Source organism: Lontra canadensis, unplaced genomic scaffold (genome assembly GCF_010015895.1).
Source record: "Lontra canadensis isolate GAN:19392208 unplaced genomic scaffold, GSC_riverotter_1.0 scaffold13, whole genome shotgun sequence".
Taxonomy (NCBI): domain Eukaryota; kingdom Metazoa; phylum Chordata; class Mammalia; order Carnivora; family Mustelidae; genus Lontra; species Lontra canadensis.
In genome coordinates this window covers 12,729,063-12,744,748 of record NW_022631007.1, presented here as the reverse complement: position 1 = coordinate 12,744,748, position 15,686 = coordinate 12,729,063, and the positions used below count along the sequence as shown (strand labels likewise).

Genomic DNA, 15,686 nt, shown 5'->3' with positions numbered 1-15,686 from the left:
TTTTCATGTGATCCTTTATAGGCTTATTTTCCTTGTGTGTTCTTTTTAAAATGTACACACATCCTCAGAAAGCTCTCCATTCCCAGTCGTTAGAGAACCTTGTTTGCTCTAAAACCCATGTCCGCCCCGGATATGAGGGTTTAAGGTTTAAATTCAGAACTAGGGACCTGGTCTCTTCCATGTTAGCAAGTAGCAAATTAAAACATTAGCTCATCCCTGAAAAGTAATTCCTAACATCTTAAAGTTTTTAGCTGAAAACGTGCTGTATTCAGATAGTCCCGGGATGGTCCCAAACCTTGCAACCACACAGCATCCCTGACCAAGCATTTGCTCACACCGCCACCGCCCCACAACCCCCACCACACCACCTGCCTCCTACCCAGCAGGCCTGTGCTACTGTTCTCTGGCCCAGCCAGGCTCTCGCTGCTGGAGAGGCTGGAATAGCAGGGTCACCTAGCAGAAGAAGGCAAGCTAGAAGAGCTCAGGCACAGGTCTTGGGTAATCGATAGGATCTGCCAATAAAGGATGCCATAGACTATATGTGGGATGGTGGGTATTTTTAACATGCCCAGTTTAGTACTACATGTATTCCACGTCTTGGCTTCACCAAAAGGTGTTAGCGCTTGCCAGGAGCTGATGGGTGCTGGTATCATATATCAAGATTCTAGGTAGCTGGTTTCCTCCGCGATCCCGCTGGGTGTCTGCTGCTAAGGAAGCGTGCAGCCGCGATCCTCGAGTGCATGCATGGGCTTACCTGTGGCATACATCTAGATGTGAGCTGGTCGTGGATAGGTGTCTTCAACTCCTAATTTTGCCAAATGGCTTTCCCAAATGGCTATTCCAGTATTCAGTCTGGTAATAGAAGAGGTCCCATTACTGCCACCAGTGGGCGCCACTCGGGGCGGGCGTGGGGGGAGGTTGGTTTGTGAAACGAATGGCAGATTGCGTTTCTGGGGAACTGGCTTTTCATTTGCTTTGTTTCTTACTAATCTGGGTATGTCCTGGTTGCCAGTTCAATTATACAAACCAATCCGGTCTGGAATAAATTGCAAGTAATTTCTTCCGTCTGTGATGTGTCATTTAACTTCATGGCACCTTACTGTAAAGAAGTTACATTTTAACAGTCAGATAACCTAACCCTTTATTTTTTTCTGGCATCTGCTGTTAACTTTTTAGAGAAAACCTAGTCTCAGGATTAAAAATACTCTTCCGTCTTACATCTTTGCTTTTCAAATTAAGGTCCAGAAACCCTCTAGAGATGTTCTGCACAGGCACGAAGTGGATAAAGCCTGGTTGTATGCCACCAAAGCTCTTTCCTCCACGCCTGCCCCAAGTGACATGTCTGATCCTGCCCGAATCGGTGGCCTTCGGGTCTGTCAGTAGTGAGAGCTTCTCAGCACTTGGCAGGAAACACCGTCGAAATCTATTCCATGGGAGCTACCAAACAACGGGAAAACCACTGTCCAGGAAGCCTTGCACCCACGGATGGTTCTTTGCCCTGACCCACAGCCCTCTCCTGCCAGGGGGCCCAGGGTCGTGACTGCCCTGGGCGGTCATCGTGGAACAGCCCGCAGTCCCACTCTTACTGCTCAGGAGACAATTGCAGACAACTCTGCTGTTGGCCTGAGCGTCCCGAAACGTTCCCCTGCTTGCCTCCCCTCTACCCTGCCTCTTTCTTGAATGTGGCGATCATTTCTCCTTTTTGAGCCTCAGCCAAGTTCTGTTCCGGGCTCTGCTGGGTCCCTGTCCCAGCCTGTCGCCAGGCCCCATTGTGGGAAGAGTGAGGGCAGGCCTGATGCGGTATCACTTCCCCAAGACACCCCCCATGGTCCCTAGGCTGGTGGCCGCTCCCCACACCTCTGCACCGACTGCAGCCCTCCTTAATTGGCTGCCTATCATGGTCCCTGCACAGATGTCTCTTTTCCCTTCAAGGGTCAGGTCCTGACGGGGCAGAGGCTGGACAGCAGCCTGCCTCCCCTCACTGCCTGGCTTTCAGACTGGATTCAGACACTCGCACACTCCAGGGAATCGTGGGGACTAAATTCTCCCTCTGCCCTGCTGCCTTGGCTCTGAGATGTTGTCACCTTATAATCAGAAATCTGCACTCCCAACGGAAATGGAGGTTTATTTCAAGGGGAGGGAAAAAAGGGACGCTGACTATTTTAGAACGATGTTTTTCTTAACAAACTAAATTAAAAATGTTTTGCCTCGCTGCGGTCCAGCTGTGGTTTGTCACTCCGAGGGGGCAGTTTACATTTTACATTCGAACCATTTAGCAAAATCCTCCAGGGGAAGACAAAAGCGGCTGCTGGCTACACGTATCCAAGATTTTGAGAGTCTCCAGGGCTGCCCTGTGGACCTCAGGGTCCGAGTCAAGCTGTAGCTCCTGGAGAGCTGAGAGTGAGCACAGACAGGAGAGAATCAGGAACCGGCGAGGCTGGGCCCCTGAGCTGGTAGAAGCCCCCCCGCAACCAGACCTCCTGTACAGAATGGGGCTCATGCGGGCTGCAGAAGGGGAACCCCTGTGTTTGCAGCCAGACGACGGCAGGTGGAGCTGTGCCCGCACACATGTCCCCCATCTTGAGCCTTCGGCTGCTTCTCCACCAGGGACAGAAAGATCACCCACAGAACCTGGGCGCCCCATGAATCGGTTGAAGGAGTCAGGATGGAAACATTTCGTAAATATTTGTAATGGGGAGGCGGGCAGAAGGCACGAAAGGACTCCACGCCCATCTTGTTGTCTTCCTGGAAAGACCTCTGCAGGCTCACACAGCCCTCTGTGCCCTGATTATACAAGGGAAGGGTTGGCTGGCTCTTCCCAAATGAGGTTAGTGCACTCAGTATGAGTCTCTATTACTTACAATTCCTTAATGCTGGGAAGTCCAGTTTTCTCAGATGGTGTGCAGACATCTGCTTCATAATAATTCCTAAAACGAGAGCCAGCAAAATGCTCATCACGCAAATACTGGGTGAGCAAGAGAGTCTGTTTTGCCTTTTGAGATAACGGTTTAGGACTCCGCTGAAGATGCTTAATAGAGAAACAGGCAGGTGTGAAGCTAAGTGGGAGAGGACACAGAGAAAGGGACTTCCACCAGAGTCTGTCCCCTACCCTGCTCCCTGGCTCAGGTCTGGCCCTCAATGCCCCTCCCACATCAGGAGACACGCTCACCCACCTGCCAGGTTGCAGGCAGAAATTCTGATCCGTGGCAAGTTACTATTAATGTAGGTCATTGTTTCTAGTAAGAAGTTATAGAGCACGGCAGGCTTTTTCTGAGTCTGCAAAAGACGAGGGATGAACAGAACCAGGGAGGATGAGATCCTAGAGATCATCTAAGTGTGTTCCCATCTGTCTGATGTGCAAGGGTCTGCCCAGAGAAGGCAAGTGCCCACCCCAGCATCACACAGCAGACTAGCAGGTGGACCACATAAGGACCTTCGGACCTCTGTTACATTCTGTCTGGCCCAGAGAAGAGACAATATTGTCTACAAATGGAGCGGCTGTCCACTACCATGGCCGCTGGCTACATATGGACCTTGGGCACTTGAAATGTGACCAGTCATGAAGAGCTTCCTGCATTTTGATGACAGTAACTCAAAAGCATAAAATATCACATTAATACTTTATACATTGACTACATGTTGAAATGACAATGGTTTGGATCCACTGGGTTAAATAAAATCTATTATTCAATTTGGTTTCACCTCTTTCATTTTTCTTAACATAGCTACCAGAAAATGTATGGATATGTGGCTTGCATTCTGCCTCTGTTGGACGGTGCTGGTCTTGACGTTTCATATCCGTGAGGTGAGCACAGGCTCACAGGACAGAGTCTGTGGCAGCTGTGACCCTAAGCCCCAAGCCCCAGGGCACCCAACCTCCAACAGACCCATGGCCCTCAGCTTCCTCACCAGGATGGAGCACAGCGTTGTCTGGAAAACAGTCATCCCATCAGCCTCACTGCTGTCCCTTTGGCCCGAGCTGATTTCCAGGGCCTTCCAGCCCCAGAAGTGCACACACTGAAACATGGTGGCCATACAGGCCTGGAGAGACACCGGGCAGAGGATGGGGGAAGGGTGTCAGGCAGACCAAGGAGACTCCCATGGTCTGGGGGTGGGGCGGTGGATGATAGGGCTGACGTTCCGCCGATAGGCCAGTGGGCAGCCCCGGAAAAGCCTCAGGAGGCCACAGAAGGGGACCTGGGACCGGAGCCCTGCCACCCTATACAGTGGCTGGTGTGCATTTAGGGAAAAAGCCCTAGAGGCAGATGCAGCCCACTTGCCTCCTCAGCCAGCACCTTCGTGCCCTCAGCAGCCCAGCCTGGGACCTGCCCCTCCAGGACACTGGGGTCAGGAGCCTGGCAGGGACCGGTAGCACCAGAGTGAGCTTTCTCAGCCCCAGACCCTCTCTGAGCACTGCAGCAACCAGGCCCCTGGCCTCTGGCCTCCAGCCTCCAGTGGGGATGGGCCACAGGAGACTGGGGGGCAGGGTGAGGCTGGGCTATCTATTCCCCAGGGACAGGAGTGGCAGCAGTGTGGCTGGGACCAGGCCACGTGGTCCCTCTGCTTCGGCCCTCTTGGCTGTTCCTTCCTTAAACACTCCGGTCCCCTTCCTAAGTGTGCCTTCCCGGAAGCACGCCCCCCACAGGACGGTTGCTGCGACAACTTACAACAGTGTGAGCCAGTGATGGATTTGTGAGGAAAGCACCTCTGAGAGGTGACAGGAGGTGGCCTGCGTTATCAGGATCCCGGAGGCAGAGCAGGAGTCAGGAGTGATGCCCTCCCCGACCTACAGGTGCCACTACACCACCCTGCCCTGCGTGGACTCCCACAGGATTCTTGGGACCCCAGAACCGGAGGCCAAGGTGTTAGTTGAGCATGAGCAGCTGGGTACACCGCAGCTCACTGGGAGATGGAAGAACAAGCCCTCAGCTCAGCCCCCTCCCCACTCCTCCCCAGTCCACACAGGAAGGTGGGGAGAGAGAAGACAGAGGTGAGGGTCAGGAGCCTGCAAGGGGTAAGGGGCAGCCATCAGACAGGCGGGAGCTGTGGGAGGAGCTTGAAGCAGCAGGGGAGCTGGGCCTCCATAGGGAAGAGAACCTCGGTGTGCAGGGCCAGGGCAGGCACCCCTCCCCTCACTGCCCCCAGTAGTCTCAGCTCTGGCCTGCCCCACAGGGAGCCACTGAGGAGGGATTTAAGGTGAGTTTTAAGCGTGTGAGTCATCACAGGATAGCAAGCTGTAGAATCCACTGGAAGAGAAGGGAGATGGGGCAGAGGATGCTGGCAGGCAGCCATTGGAGAAGAAAGCTATGCCATGTGCCCCTACCAAGCGGAGACACCTCTGTAAGCTAGTCTACGGGTCATCTGAATGGCCCCCTCCTCAGGCTGGCATGAGGAAAGGGGTTAATGGAGAGAGGCAGGGGAGAGACCCCCTCGCACATTCTCCTTTGGGGGCCAGAGGTCCCCACACTTTGGGACACAGAGAGGAGGGTGTGTCTGACCTGGGCTGCATCCGAGCAGGGGTCCTGGCAGTGCAGCATGAGGGTGATCCAAGCTTTCTTCACCTCCTCCTTGAAGAAGTGCTTCTTGGAAATCCTGACCACCTTCGCCAGCTTCCCGAACAGGATGAAGGCTTTCAAACGCAGCAGCTCACTCTCCTGTGGCCGAGATGCACAAGCAAGTCCTAAAATTCGGGAAGCAAGTAGCCCAGCAAAGCCCCAGCCGCTCTCTGTGGACCCTTCTGGCTGCCTTGGCCCCTGCAAAGGCTTCTGGGACATTCCACCAGGATGGAGGCTCGCCTGCAGGGCTCTTGGGACCGGGCGCCATTCTGGGGCCTGTGACCTAGTCTTGCCCAGAGGGCACACTGCCACCCAGCAGGGGTCCAAAGAGCATCTATAGGCTGCAAGGAATTCTGGGGAGAAGCCCACACCCTAACAGGAGGGGAGGGGTCCCATGAGTCCTACAGCAAGGGTTTCTGGTGTCTTTCACAAGATCCCACCATCAACTAATGGATGCATGGGCGCAGGCAGAGCTGCAGCCCCTTCTGTCCCACAGGAGAAGAAGGGCTCAGCTGTTGGCTGAGGAGGCATTTGGGGAACCCCCCCCCCGACACCCGGAGGGCCAGGGGCCAGCTAGGTGATCGTCTAGACTCACATTGTCAAAGAAGGCCCTGCACTGCTCGCAGATGATGCCGAACGAGGACCCCAGGTCCCCCTCTCGGAGCTCAGCCAGGATCTTGGCCAGGGCCTCCATGCCCTCGGAGGCCACACTGGAGTTCACAGGCTCCCGCAAGGAGTCCAGACACTTCTCCAGCAAAAGCTTCCGGTACTGCCTCACCTGGGGGAATAGGGGGGCGGCGAGGAGCTTTAGTCCCCGCCCGGTTCGTCAACCCCAGACCCTCAGCCCGCTAGACCCTGCACGCCGGGTCCCTGGGCTCGGGTTCGGGAGCAGCACCTTCTTGGGGGCACCAAGGGCCATGTTGCCGAGGGCACGCAGCGAGAACACCCTCAGAGCCTCGTCCTTCTGGTCCACGCCCTTCTCTAGCATCAACACTGTGGGTTTCAGCAGCTTCTCCTGGTATAGAACCGGGTCACTCATGAACTAGAAAAGAGAATTTTGTGACCTCTGTGCCCCTTGTGGGCCCCTTTCTCAGCCACAAGACAGGACGTGGGACTAGATCCAATGCACAGAGCGGTGTCTGTGAATAGGAGAGGACCCGGAGCCCCAGCTGCCCAGGACCAAACCCCGCTCCTCCTGCCTGCCAGCGGAGGCCCCTGGCCAGTCGCTTAGAACCCCTCTGAGGGGCACCTGGGTGGCTCAGTGGGTTAAGCCTCTGCCTTTGGCTCAGGTCATGATCCTGGGATCCTGGGATCGAGCCCCACATCGGGCTCTCCGCTCCTCGGGGAGCCTGCTTCCCCCACTCTCTCTGCCTGCCTCTCTGCCTACTTGTGATCTCTCTCTCTGTGTCAAATAAATAATTAAAATCTTTAAAAAAAAAAAAAGAACCCCTCTGAGTTCAGCCTCCCCACTCATGAGAAGGGGCTGACACCAGAGCCTGCCTCACAGGGCTGTGGCGAGGCTCCCTAAGGAAATATGTGTGGAAAGCCTCAGCAGTGTGACCTATAGGAATACATTTGCTCGGTTGACCTGACAGAGCAGCTCTCACAAGCCAGAGCCTGGGCCCCTGGGTCCCAGCAGCAGCACGAACTTCATTCCTCAGGGACCCAGAGAGTCACAGCCAGCCTAGCACTCAAGGTGTCAGGACCTCAGGCCAAGGGGGATGTCTCTGGCACACACACACGTGTGTGTGTGTGTGTGTGTGTGTGTGCGTGCATGTGCACAAGTAAGCACATTTTAAATAAACCTAAAGAAAACTAAACACCAAATTTTTGGCCCCAAAATGGCCCCCTTTAGAGAAAATGTTTGCCGACCCCATACTAGGAGGATGTTGGCTCCTAAGCCCTATTGGGAATCATGCAGCCAACACAAGTTTTCCTGAAAGTTTTCTGGCCAAGTCCCTCAGGACCCTGTAAGAGCCTCAGTTGCTCGGGAGGGCCGCTGGGGCCCAGGGGACGTCACCCCCTTCCTGGCTTTCCTACCTGGCAAAACCTCGTCAGCCCCTCAAGCCCTTCCTATAAGACCTTCCCCAGCACCATCAACCCCAGCAAGAGCCAAGGTGCCCTCCTCTGGGCCCCTGGGTGATGCCGGCACTCAGCACAGCACACCTCTCTTCGCTGTGCACCCCAGGTCTCGGGACCCCTTTCCCCACAGTGCACACCCTGACTCACCCATGTCCCTGGCGGGGGTTGGACAGTCGCCTGCCCCTTGTCTCAGATGCCCCTCAGAGCCTGGGCTCCTTTCCCTGAGAGGAGCCAGGGTAGGGAGTTGGGGGAAGCAGCAGCCCCCACCCCAGCTCGCCCGGCCCTCCATGCCCCGAGCCTCACCTCCACACAGAACGCAGTGCTGCTGACGCGACAGCTAAGGACATCCGAGTCCATGCCTCTGAGCACCAGCTCTGCCAGCCGCTGCCTATACCCCTCCACGCTCCGCAGGCACCCCCTGCAGGGGGAATGCAGCCAAGGGGCGGGGAGGTCCTCTCAGCCGCTGCCCTGCACAGCTGTTCTGGGGGTTCACACCCAGGGACACATCCTTTAACCTCTCCGAGCCTCCCCTCCTCGCCAGGGGAGGTTTGGTCAGGATGTCACTAGAGTACCAACTTTTCATGAATTTTTTATACAAAGGGACCAGAATGAGGGCCACTCAGGAGTGACCAGGCCCCAGGAAGTAGCTCTCGCTCTGGCCCAGCTTGGAAGCCTGGTGTGGCCTTGAGGGAGCTCTACCCTGCCTCTGACCTCACGTCTCCTGTCTTGGAGCAAAGATTCCTTCGCCCTACATGCTGCCATCCCAGAGTCTGGAACATGGGTCAACTTGGCAATCCCTCAGAAGCCAGCATTCTACTGTAATCTAGACCTTCCAGCAAGAAGACGGTGGCCCTGTGAGTCCCGCGGCTCAGGCCTGGGAGGCCGGGTACCCACCTGGCCAGCAGGCCCACACCTTGCAGGAATGTAGAGCTGCTCTGCAGGAGGGCCCACACACCCTGCTCCTCCAGGCTGTGGACCAGCTGCTCACTGCTGAGTCTTCTGAACAACAGCTGCATGCACTTGATCGTGATCCTGGAAGAAGGTGGGACGCTAGCCCGACGAAGCTGCCCCGTGAAGGGCAAACACTGCACCCAGGTCAGAGGAACGGGGGTCCCCGCGCCTATTGGGCCCAGCTCAAGGAGATAAGGGCAATCATGTGAGAGACTGGGTCTGCAAACAATGAAAACCACACTGTGTTGGGCTCATGGGAGGGAGAGTTGTAAGATCTGTTTCCAGAAACTTCTCTCCACCAGGAGAAGACCACAAGGCCTCTTGGTAGAGGTGACTCTCGGGATCCTTGACTTCACAGAGGCAGGCCCACTGCCCTGCCCCCCACGCCCCCTGCCCCCGAGAGCACCTGTGCAGGTTGATCTCTTCGGGCAGCGTCCCCATGTGGACCAGTCTCCACGTCTTCAGGACAGGCGATGCAGCCTCTGGCCCCTGGCTGCTGCTGAGCTGCAGCAGGAGGGTGTAGACAAGGTCTGGGAAGAGATCCAGGAGCTTGTCATCCACGTCCATCTTCTGGATCAGGAGGTGGATGGCGCACAGGGTCTGCAGGGAGAAGGTCGAGGTGTCAGGGCTTCTCCTTAGAGCCCCCGAGGGGCTCTGGGGTCTGCCCCTGTGACTCACCATCAGCGGATCCACTGCGGCCAGGCGCCAGATGTCCACCTTGGATGTGGGGTTGGCCCTGGGGGTGAACCTCGCCTGCAGCCGGCCCATCAGCCCATGGAGCATCGTCCGGGAGAAGGGCACGTTCTCGGCCACAGCCAGCCACACCTCTGTCAGGTGGCTAACCAAAGACAGGAGACAAGGACTGTGGGAACCCGCCTTGGGTCCTGTCAGGTAAGAGCCTCTTTGGCCCCCCAGGCAGCCCTCTGCATAGGGGTTAGACTCTGGTGCCTGAACCTCAGGGAGGTGGAGGTCATGGCCCAGGTCTGTGACTCCACGCTCAGTTCCCTTCCTCTGCCCTGGCACCCTCGGACCCTGCGGCCCCACTGCTGGGTGACCTCAGAGGTCCCCACCCGGCCTCCTATGTGATGCCTTCATATATACATCCAGCAACAGCTGCCAACTACCCAGTCCATCCCGCTGGTCCTAAGCAGCCCCTCCTCCTTCCAACACACCCTTGAGGAAGGTGCTTTCAGCTCCGTGGCCCACAGAAGAGGAAGGGAGGCCTGCAGAGGTTAGGGGCCAGAAGGCAGTTTGAAGTGGCACCCCATCCCCAAGCCCAGGCCTGTGGCTCTGCTGAGAAGGGACAGTCTGAGGAACAGTGACCTCATGAGCCCCACGTGCATAGCTACAGGGGAGTGGGGGGCTGGGGGGTCTGAGGGGCCAAAGACCCAAGTCCACCGAGATCAAATCGAGCAAGGACAGGTGTGTCCAGCCTCTGCGAATCCACAAAACCAAATGCACAAGGGCGGGGAGGAGAGTTTGTTGGGGGGGACATGCGGGGGGCACCTACTGGCAGGAACCGAATGGAAGGTGGGCTCATGAGCTCACCGGCAACCACTTCACATAAAGAAGCCATCAGGGTGTAAGGAAACAAGAAAGCAGGACCTCAGCCTGCAACAGCAAGAAACAACCACAGGAGCCTGGGGAAGCCAAGGCCCCAGGACCACCGTCCCCAGGGCCCTGGCCACAGACCCCCAGACACAGATGCTGTCAGGTGAGGACAGGGCTTGCTCTGAGCCCCCAAGCTCGAGTCAATGTGTTACACAGTGAGAGCTAACAAATGCAGTGACAGCCAGTGCCACCCGGCCACCAAGACCACCAGCCTGACAGAGGCCACGCAGCACTCTGTCCCCCACCCTGGCATCACTCTGAAAGCCACTAACCCCCCCAAATCAAGCAATCCGCACTGTCCTCCCTTCTGATGAGAAAGCAGAGCCAGGCCTGCATTTCACAGAGGGCAACCCTCGAGGTTCCTGACCTGCGGCCTCTCTGCTCGTGTCACATCACGCTGAGTGAGGTCTGCCACCTCTCCCTCCCCCAACAGTCTCAAGGCTTTTCCTTTGCTCTGCAGCCTCAGCTAACCTGGGGACAGCTGCCCACCCCTCTCTGTGCCCTCCCCAGGGAGTCCTGGCACCATCCCAAACACACTCCCCCAGGCCAGTGAGGTCCCACGGACTGCCTGTGTGACATGGTGACAGAGACCCAGGGACTCAGCAGTCTGCAGATCACCCCAAGAAGCAGGGGGTGGGGTGGGGTGCTTTAACGGGAGGCCACCTGAGGGGCACCTGGACTTCCCCTCTCAGGGCCACATGTGGAAGGGAAGAGGGACACAGTGGAGCTCGTCCAGAGGCCTGCTCAGGCCTTGGTGACCACGTTCTTGGTGTATCCTGAGGAAGCCCAAACTTGGAGGGGGCCCAGAGATCTGTCCTCTGCAGGGAATGGAAGGGCTGCTGTGGGTAGAGTCCTAAGGGGGTGACCAGGACACGTGAGAAGCCACAGGATCTGACTCCAGCTCCAGAGGATGGAAATGTGACGCTGGGGCTGCCGGTCCATGGTTCCCCGAGGCCGTACATCCCCAACAGGAGCTGCAGGGATGGGGTCAGGCCCAGCCCCGGTTTGTTCCCGGTGCTGCTCGAGGGCCCCGTCCTCCGGGACATATCCGTGGTGGTGAGGTGGGCCTGGTCTGGGGTGCGAAGGGGAACGTGGCTCCCTGGACAGGGCACCCACCTCTCCATGGGCAGGGGCTGCCTCAGGAGCACTGTGAGGACGGTCTCCTGGTGGTAGTGCGCCAGCAGGAGGGTGCCCTCGATGAGGGGGCGCCGCACCTCCAGGTGATCCACCACGGGCAGCTGGACCAAGACGGCACCCAGGATCTCGGCCACCTGGGGAGGGGCAGGCATCACCGGCACAGCCTAGACGCCCACGGCCTGCTGCCCTCGCACCCTGCACACCCCACCTCTGGGGACTCTTGCCCAACTGGGCGATGGCGAGGCCAGATCCCCAGTGCATCCTTTGGTCTGTTCCTAGATTTGATCAGGTTTTCTGTGTGGGAGGAAGTACGCTCCAGGAAAATGGCCACGGGCCTCTAGTCCACTGTCCACTTACTAACTGGGCCACCTCCCATGTTTCTTTCTCCTTTTAGAACTCCACTTCCTCCTCCAAACAAGCAAGGATTTAGGAAGCCCTTCTCAGCAAGCGTGCTGAGCCCTTGCTTGTCCCTCTAGCCTGGGTATACTGGACAGCTCCACGCCCTAAGTGGCCCAGCCACGGCTCTGCCACCTTGTCCTCCAGCTCCTTGGCCCGCATCTGAAGGAAGGTGCCTATCCAGGTGACGGAGGCCTTATCGTGCTGTAGGTCCATGGCCCCAATGTTGTCACAGAGCTTCTGGATGAGTGAGACCACCTCATCGCAGTTAAATTGCATGCAAGCCACCTAGGACCAGAGCAGACCACTGCTGGGATCCAGTTCTTTGCCCCAGCCCGTCACCGCTGACATCCCCCCGCTCTTCTGCCTGACACCACGGCCCAGCCCAGGCCTCCATTGTCTCTCAGACCACTGCAGGGGCTTCCTCCCTGCATTCTTGCCCAGCATCTCACCAGCCCAATCGCCAAACTTCTTGGGACGTCACTCCTCTACCTCAAAGACTCAGAGCTCAGCTTGGCTTTCCAAGACTTCTGGCATGTGCCTCCAAACTCTCCTGCACCTCTCTCCCCTGGCACCGCCCACCCCATTGAACCCTGCTCAGGAAGCTCCCCACAAACGTTCCCCATCCTGTCTCTACTGCCCTGCAGCCCTCACTCGGGGTGCGCCCTGAGCCAATCACCCTGAAGCATCCTCCCACCACCCACCCATAAGCCCCCTGCTTCAGAAAGCTGTCTCTGCGCCCATCCCATCCCCGAGGCAGAAGCTGCTCAGCCCCTCTGCTGAGTTTGGGTGGCTCTGGGCATTCAGCCCTTGGTGTGCCGGTGTGTGGTATCTGTGCGAGGCTCTGGGTTTAATTCCCTCTGGGCCCCTCCTCCCCCAGTGGTAGGCGGGGCCTACAGGCACCACGGTAGGGATCTTTCATATTGTAGGTCATTTAGGTACAGAGGGCATGAATTGGACCAAAATCCACGGGGACTGTGACCTCCGGAGGAAAAGGAAGGCTGCCTGGCCAGAATGAGCAAAGTCCCATGCCCCAGAGATGGTCCAGGCGCCAGAGTCCAGCCCAGGAGCCCACCCCCCCCTTCCCAGCTCATCACCTTGGCAATCCTAGAAGATGCACTGAAAATCTTCTCCACATCCAAGCTCTGGAGATCCTCCTTACATTTTGCAAGCTCCAGCTCCTTGGAAGGGCCCCATGAGGAGCAGGTCTGGCTTGCTGTTGGGAATATAATTTTAGACACTAGATTTAGACATTAGATCTAAAATATAATTTTAGATCAGAAAGACAAAGGGCCTATCCACAGGCCACATTGGGGTGGCCTCCTGGCTTGGCCCACAGGGCTACCTGGCTCCGCAGGCCTGAACCACACTTCAGTTTTTGGACATTCCATCCCTTCTTGTCTTTGCTCTCATTGTCCTTTCCCTCCAAACCACCTCTACACACAGCTCAGATGCCTGCTTTCCAGGTAGCCACCAGCCACCAAGCCAGAGGCGAAGTCTCCCCCTTTGAAGGTTACCATCCTGCATTCGCCTCTCAGCTCATCTCTGGCCACTTCTGCTGTGTTCTTGGTATCTGTGAGCTGATCTTTTCCCAGTGATGTCCCTTAGTACACAGGACAAGCCCTCAGTGAGTTGTGCCAAACCAGTGAGCCTCTCCTTCTAGAAACTTCCATGGTTTCTGAGCGAGCTCTGCACCCTCTCTACCATCTCTACTGATCACCCTTGTTTGTCTACACAGAGAGGCCATGCTCCCCCCAGGATAGTCCCACGCTGACACCCCTGCTGTCAGACCTCCCCCTCAACCTCAATGTCCTGATTTCTCACCCTCCCCATACCATGAAGATCCAGCAGGCTGGCCAGGACACTCATGGAGGCCATGCGTGTTCTTCTGTGGGAGTCACAGGTACAAGGGGCGATGAGTCCAACCAGCATGCCAAACTGCCCCAGCTTCAGGGGGATCTGAGGGACAGGAGACTTCAAGGCTCACATTCTGTGTCCACTCACACACACGTGGTACTGCCCAGGGGCAGCGTCACTGGCAGCCGGAGAGAGTGAGCCCTGCTGGAAAACACCCCAGTGGGGCCCCTGGAGGCTCAGCAGCCAGGATCTGGGGAGTCTGGCTCAGGACTTGGCCCTCTGGCTGCCGGTCCATGTTCCGTATCAGCACACCTGACTTATTCCTGTAACTGAGCCCTGGGTTCAAATCTGGCCTCCCCCGCTCACTAGCTCTGTTACCTGGGCAGGGTTCTGAGTCTCGCACCCTCATGCTCCTCATCTGTAAAGGGGAGAAAATCACAGTGCTTCCTCTTCCAGGAGATGTGGAGAATCATTCCAGAGAATCCAGACATGCCTTCAGCACAGTGTTTGGCCCCAAACCTAGCATGAGTCTAGGGCCTGGCCTCGCTTTGCGGGGCTCAGACCTCCACCTGAATGGTGTCCCCAGACTACCAGGGGTGTACCTCATCTCATTCTCACCATGCACCAGTCCCCGAGGCCATCCCCAGACCCCAGGCCTCACGCCCCAGGGACCCCATCCTCCCCATGCCATCACTGAAAGCCAAGCCATCAAAGAACATGAGGCCAACAAAGGTACCAAGAGATGTTTCATTGAGCCAGGTCAGAGAGTTAATCAACAAAAACACCTCATTGCTTTTCCAAGTTTCGTGATGTTTACGGCACTTGCCAAACTTTGTAGAACTTGTAATTTCATAGTGGTTTACTGAGTAGATAGTCGCTTTCGTAACCAATGGGATATTCATAAGTGTGTGTTCTTCTTCTTAAACAGGGCCTTCACTGCTGAATGAGCCTCAGGCCCCACCAGACTTGGATCCATGCTGAGCCACGGCCCGCCCCTCTCTTGCAGACCAGAGCTGAGGGCTAGCTCCTCATGGGGCCTCCTCTATCGTTCCCAAATGAGAGAGCCTCTTTCCAAGGCACCCTTCAGGGAGCAGAACTTGATTTTAGAAGTGTTCCCTCTTCTCATAAATAGAGACAGAAACTTTTTTGTGGGTGCCAGAGCCACAGGCTGGGGCATCAGGGGCTCAGGGACTCACACAGACACCGATGCTTTGCACGTAGATCTGCATGAGATGAAGATGGAGGTTCATGGCCTTCTCCCGCTCCCCTTCTTTCTCCGACAAGATCCACTTTTCCAGAAGCTATGGGTAGAGCCCAGAACACAGAAGGGACAATTAAAACCCCAAGGCCAGCCTTTCCTGGCCAACTATTGGCTGCCTGATCTCTCCACTCAAAGTCTGACTTTCAGGGGTGTTGGGTGGCTCTGGATACTTCTGATTCTCATTCCAGGAACCCTCATGAGGGACATGAAGCTGTGGGCAGAAAGGGTATCCCCACTATCCTCACCAAGATGGCACCTGGCTGCTGTCTTTGGCCCTACTCCAAATGTATGCCTGCAGGTCAAAGTCCAAGAGCATAGCCTGCCTTGCACTCCAGGGCCTAGATGTTCATGTGCACAGTAACAGAGCTTAACAACACATGAAGCAAAACTACTACAACTGAAGAAGAAAGAAACAAATCCACAGCAAGAGTCAGAGATTTCAGTACCTCTTTTTTAGAAACTCACGGAAGAAGGAGACAGAAAATCAGGAAGGACAGGAAAAATTTGAACAGCGCTACCAACCAACTTGGCCTGATACTCATGAACACTCCATCCAACACAGTATACACATGCACACAGAACACTCTCCAAGATAGACCATACTGTGCAACCAACTAAGTCTGGGTTGATTTAAAAGGATTCAGATTATACAAAGTGTGTCCTCAGACCACACTAGGTTTAAGTTGAGAATCAAAAACAGGAAGATCTCTGGAAAATCTTCAACCATTGGGAAGTTCTAAACAGCCCATGGATTAAGAAGAAATCAGAAGAGAAAGTAAAATGTATTTTGAATGGAAACAAAAGGAGAATACAATATATGAATATTTTTACGATAC

The 15,686-nt window shown here is 56.0% G+C and overlaps 1 protein-coding gene across 1 annotated transcript in view; it reads right to left on the bottom strand.

Annotated features, from left to right (window-relative positions):
- Window positions 1-2,111: 2,111 nt before the first annotated feature.
- Window positions 2,112-15,686, bottom strand: part of MROH2A (maestro heat like repeat family member 2A) — a 43,450-nt gene continuing 29,875 nt past the window's right edge. Inside the window, exons 27-42 of the mRNA XM_032857541.1 lie at window positions 14,786-14,890; window positions 13,568-13,691; window positions 12,830-12,948; window positions 11,868-12,020; window positions 11,316-11,470; window positions 9,267-9,426; window positions 8,995-9,188; window positions 8,532-8,669; window positions 7,941-8,055; window positions 6,451-6,597; window positions 6,151-6,333; window positions 5,499-5,654; window positions 3,910-4,041; window positions 3,174-3,276; window positions 2,862-2,927; window positions 2,112-2,394 (exon numbers count right to left, since the gene is read on the bottom strand). Of these exons, the coding sequence (XP_032713432.1) occupies window positions 2,273-2,394; window positions 2,862-2,927; window positions 3,174-3,276; window positions 3,910-4,041; window positions 5,499-5,654; window positions 6,151-6,333; window positions 6,451-6,597; window positions 7,941-8,055; window positions 8,532-8,669; window positions 8,995-9,188; window positions 9,267-9,426; window positions 11,316-11,470; window positions 11,868-12,020; window positions 12,830-12,948; window positions 13,568-13,691; window positions 14,786-14,890 (2,172 nt within the window). The 3' untranslated portion in view covers window positions 2,112-2,272. The remainder of the gene's footprint in view (window positions 2,395-2,861; window positions 2,928-3,173; window positions 3,277-3,909; window positions 4,042-5,498; window positions 5,655-6,150; window positions 6,334-6,450; window positions 6,598-7,940; window positions 8,056-8,531; window positions 8,670-8,994; window positions 9,189-9,266; window positions 9,427-11,315; window positions 11,471-11,867; window positions 12,021-12,829; window positions 12,949-13,567; window positions 13,692-14,785; window positions 14,891-15,686) is intronic.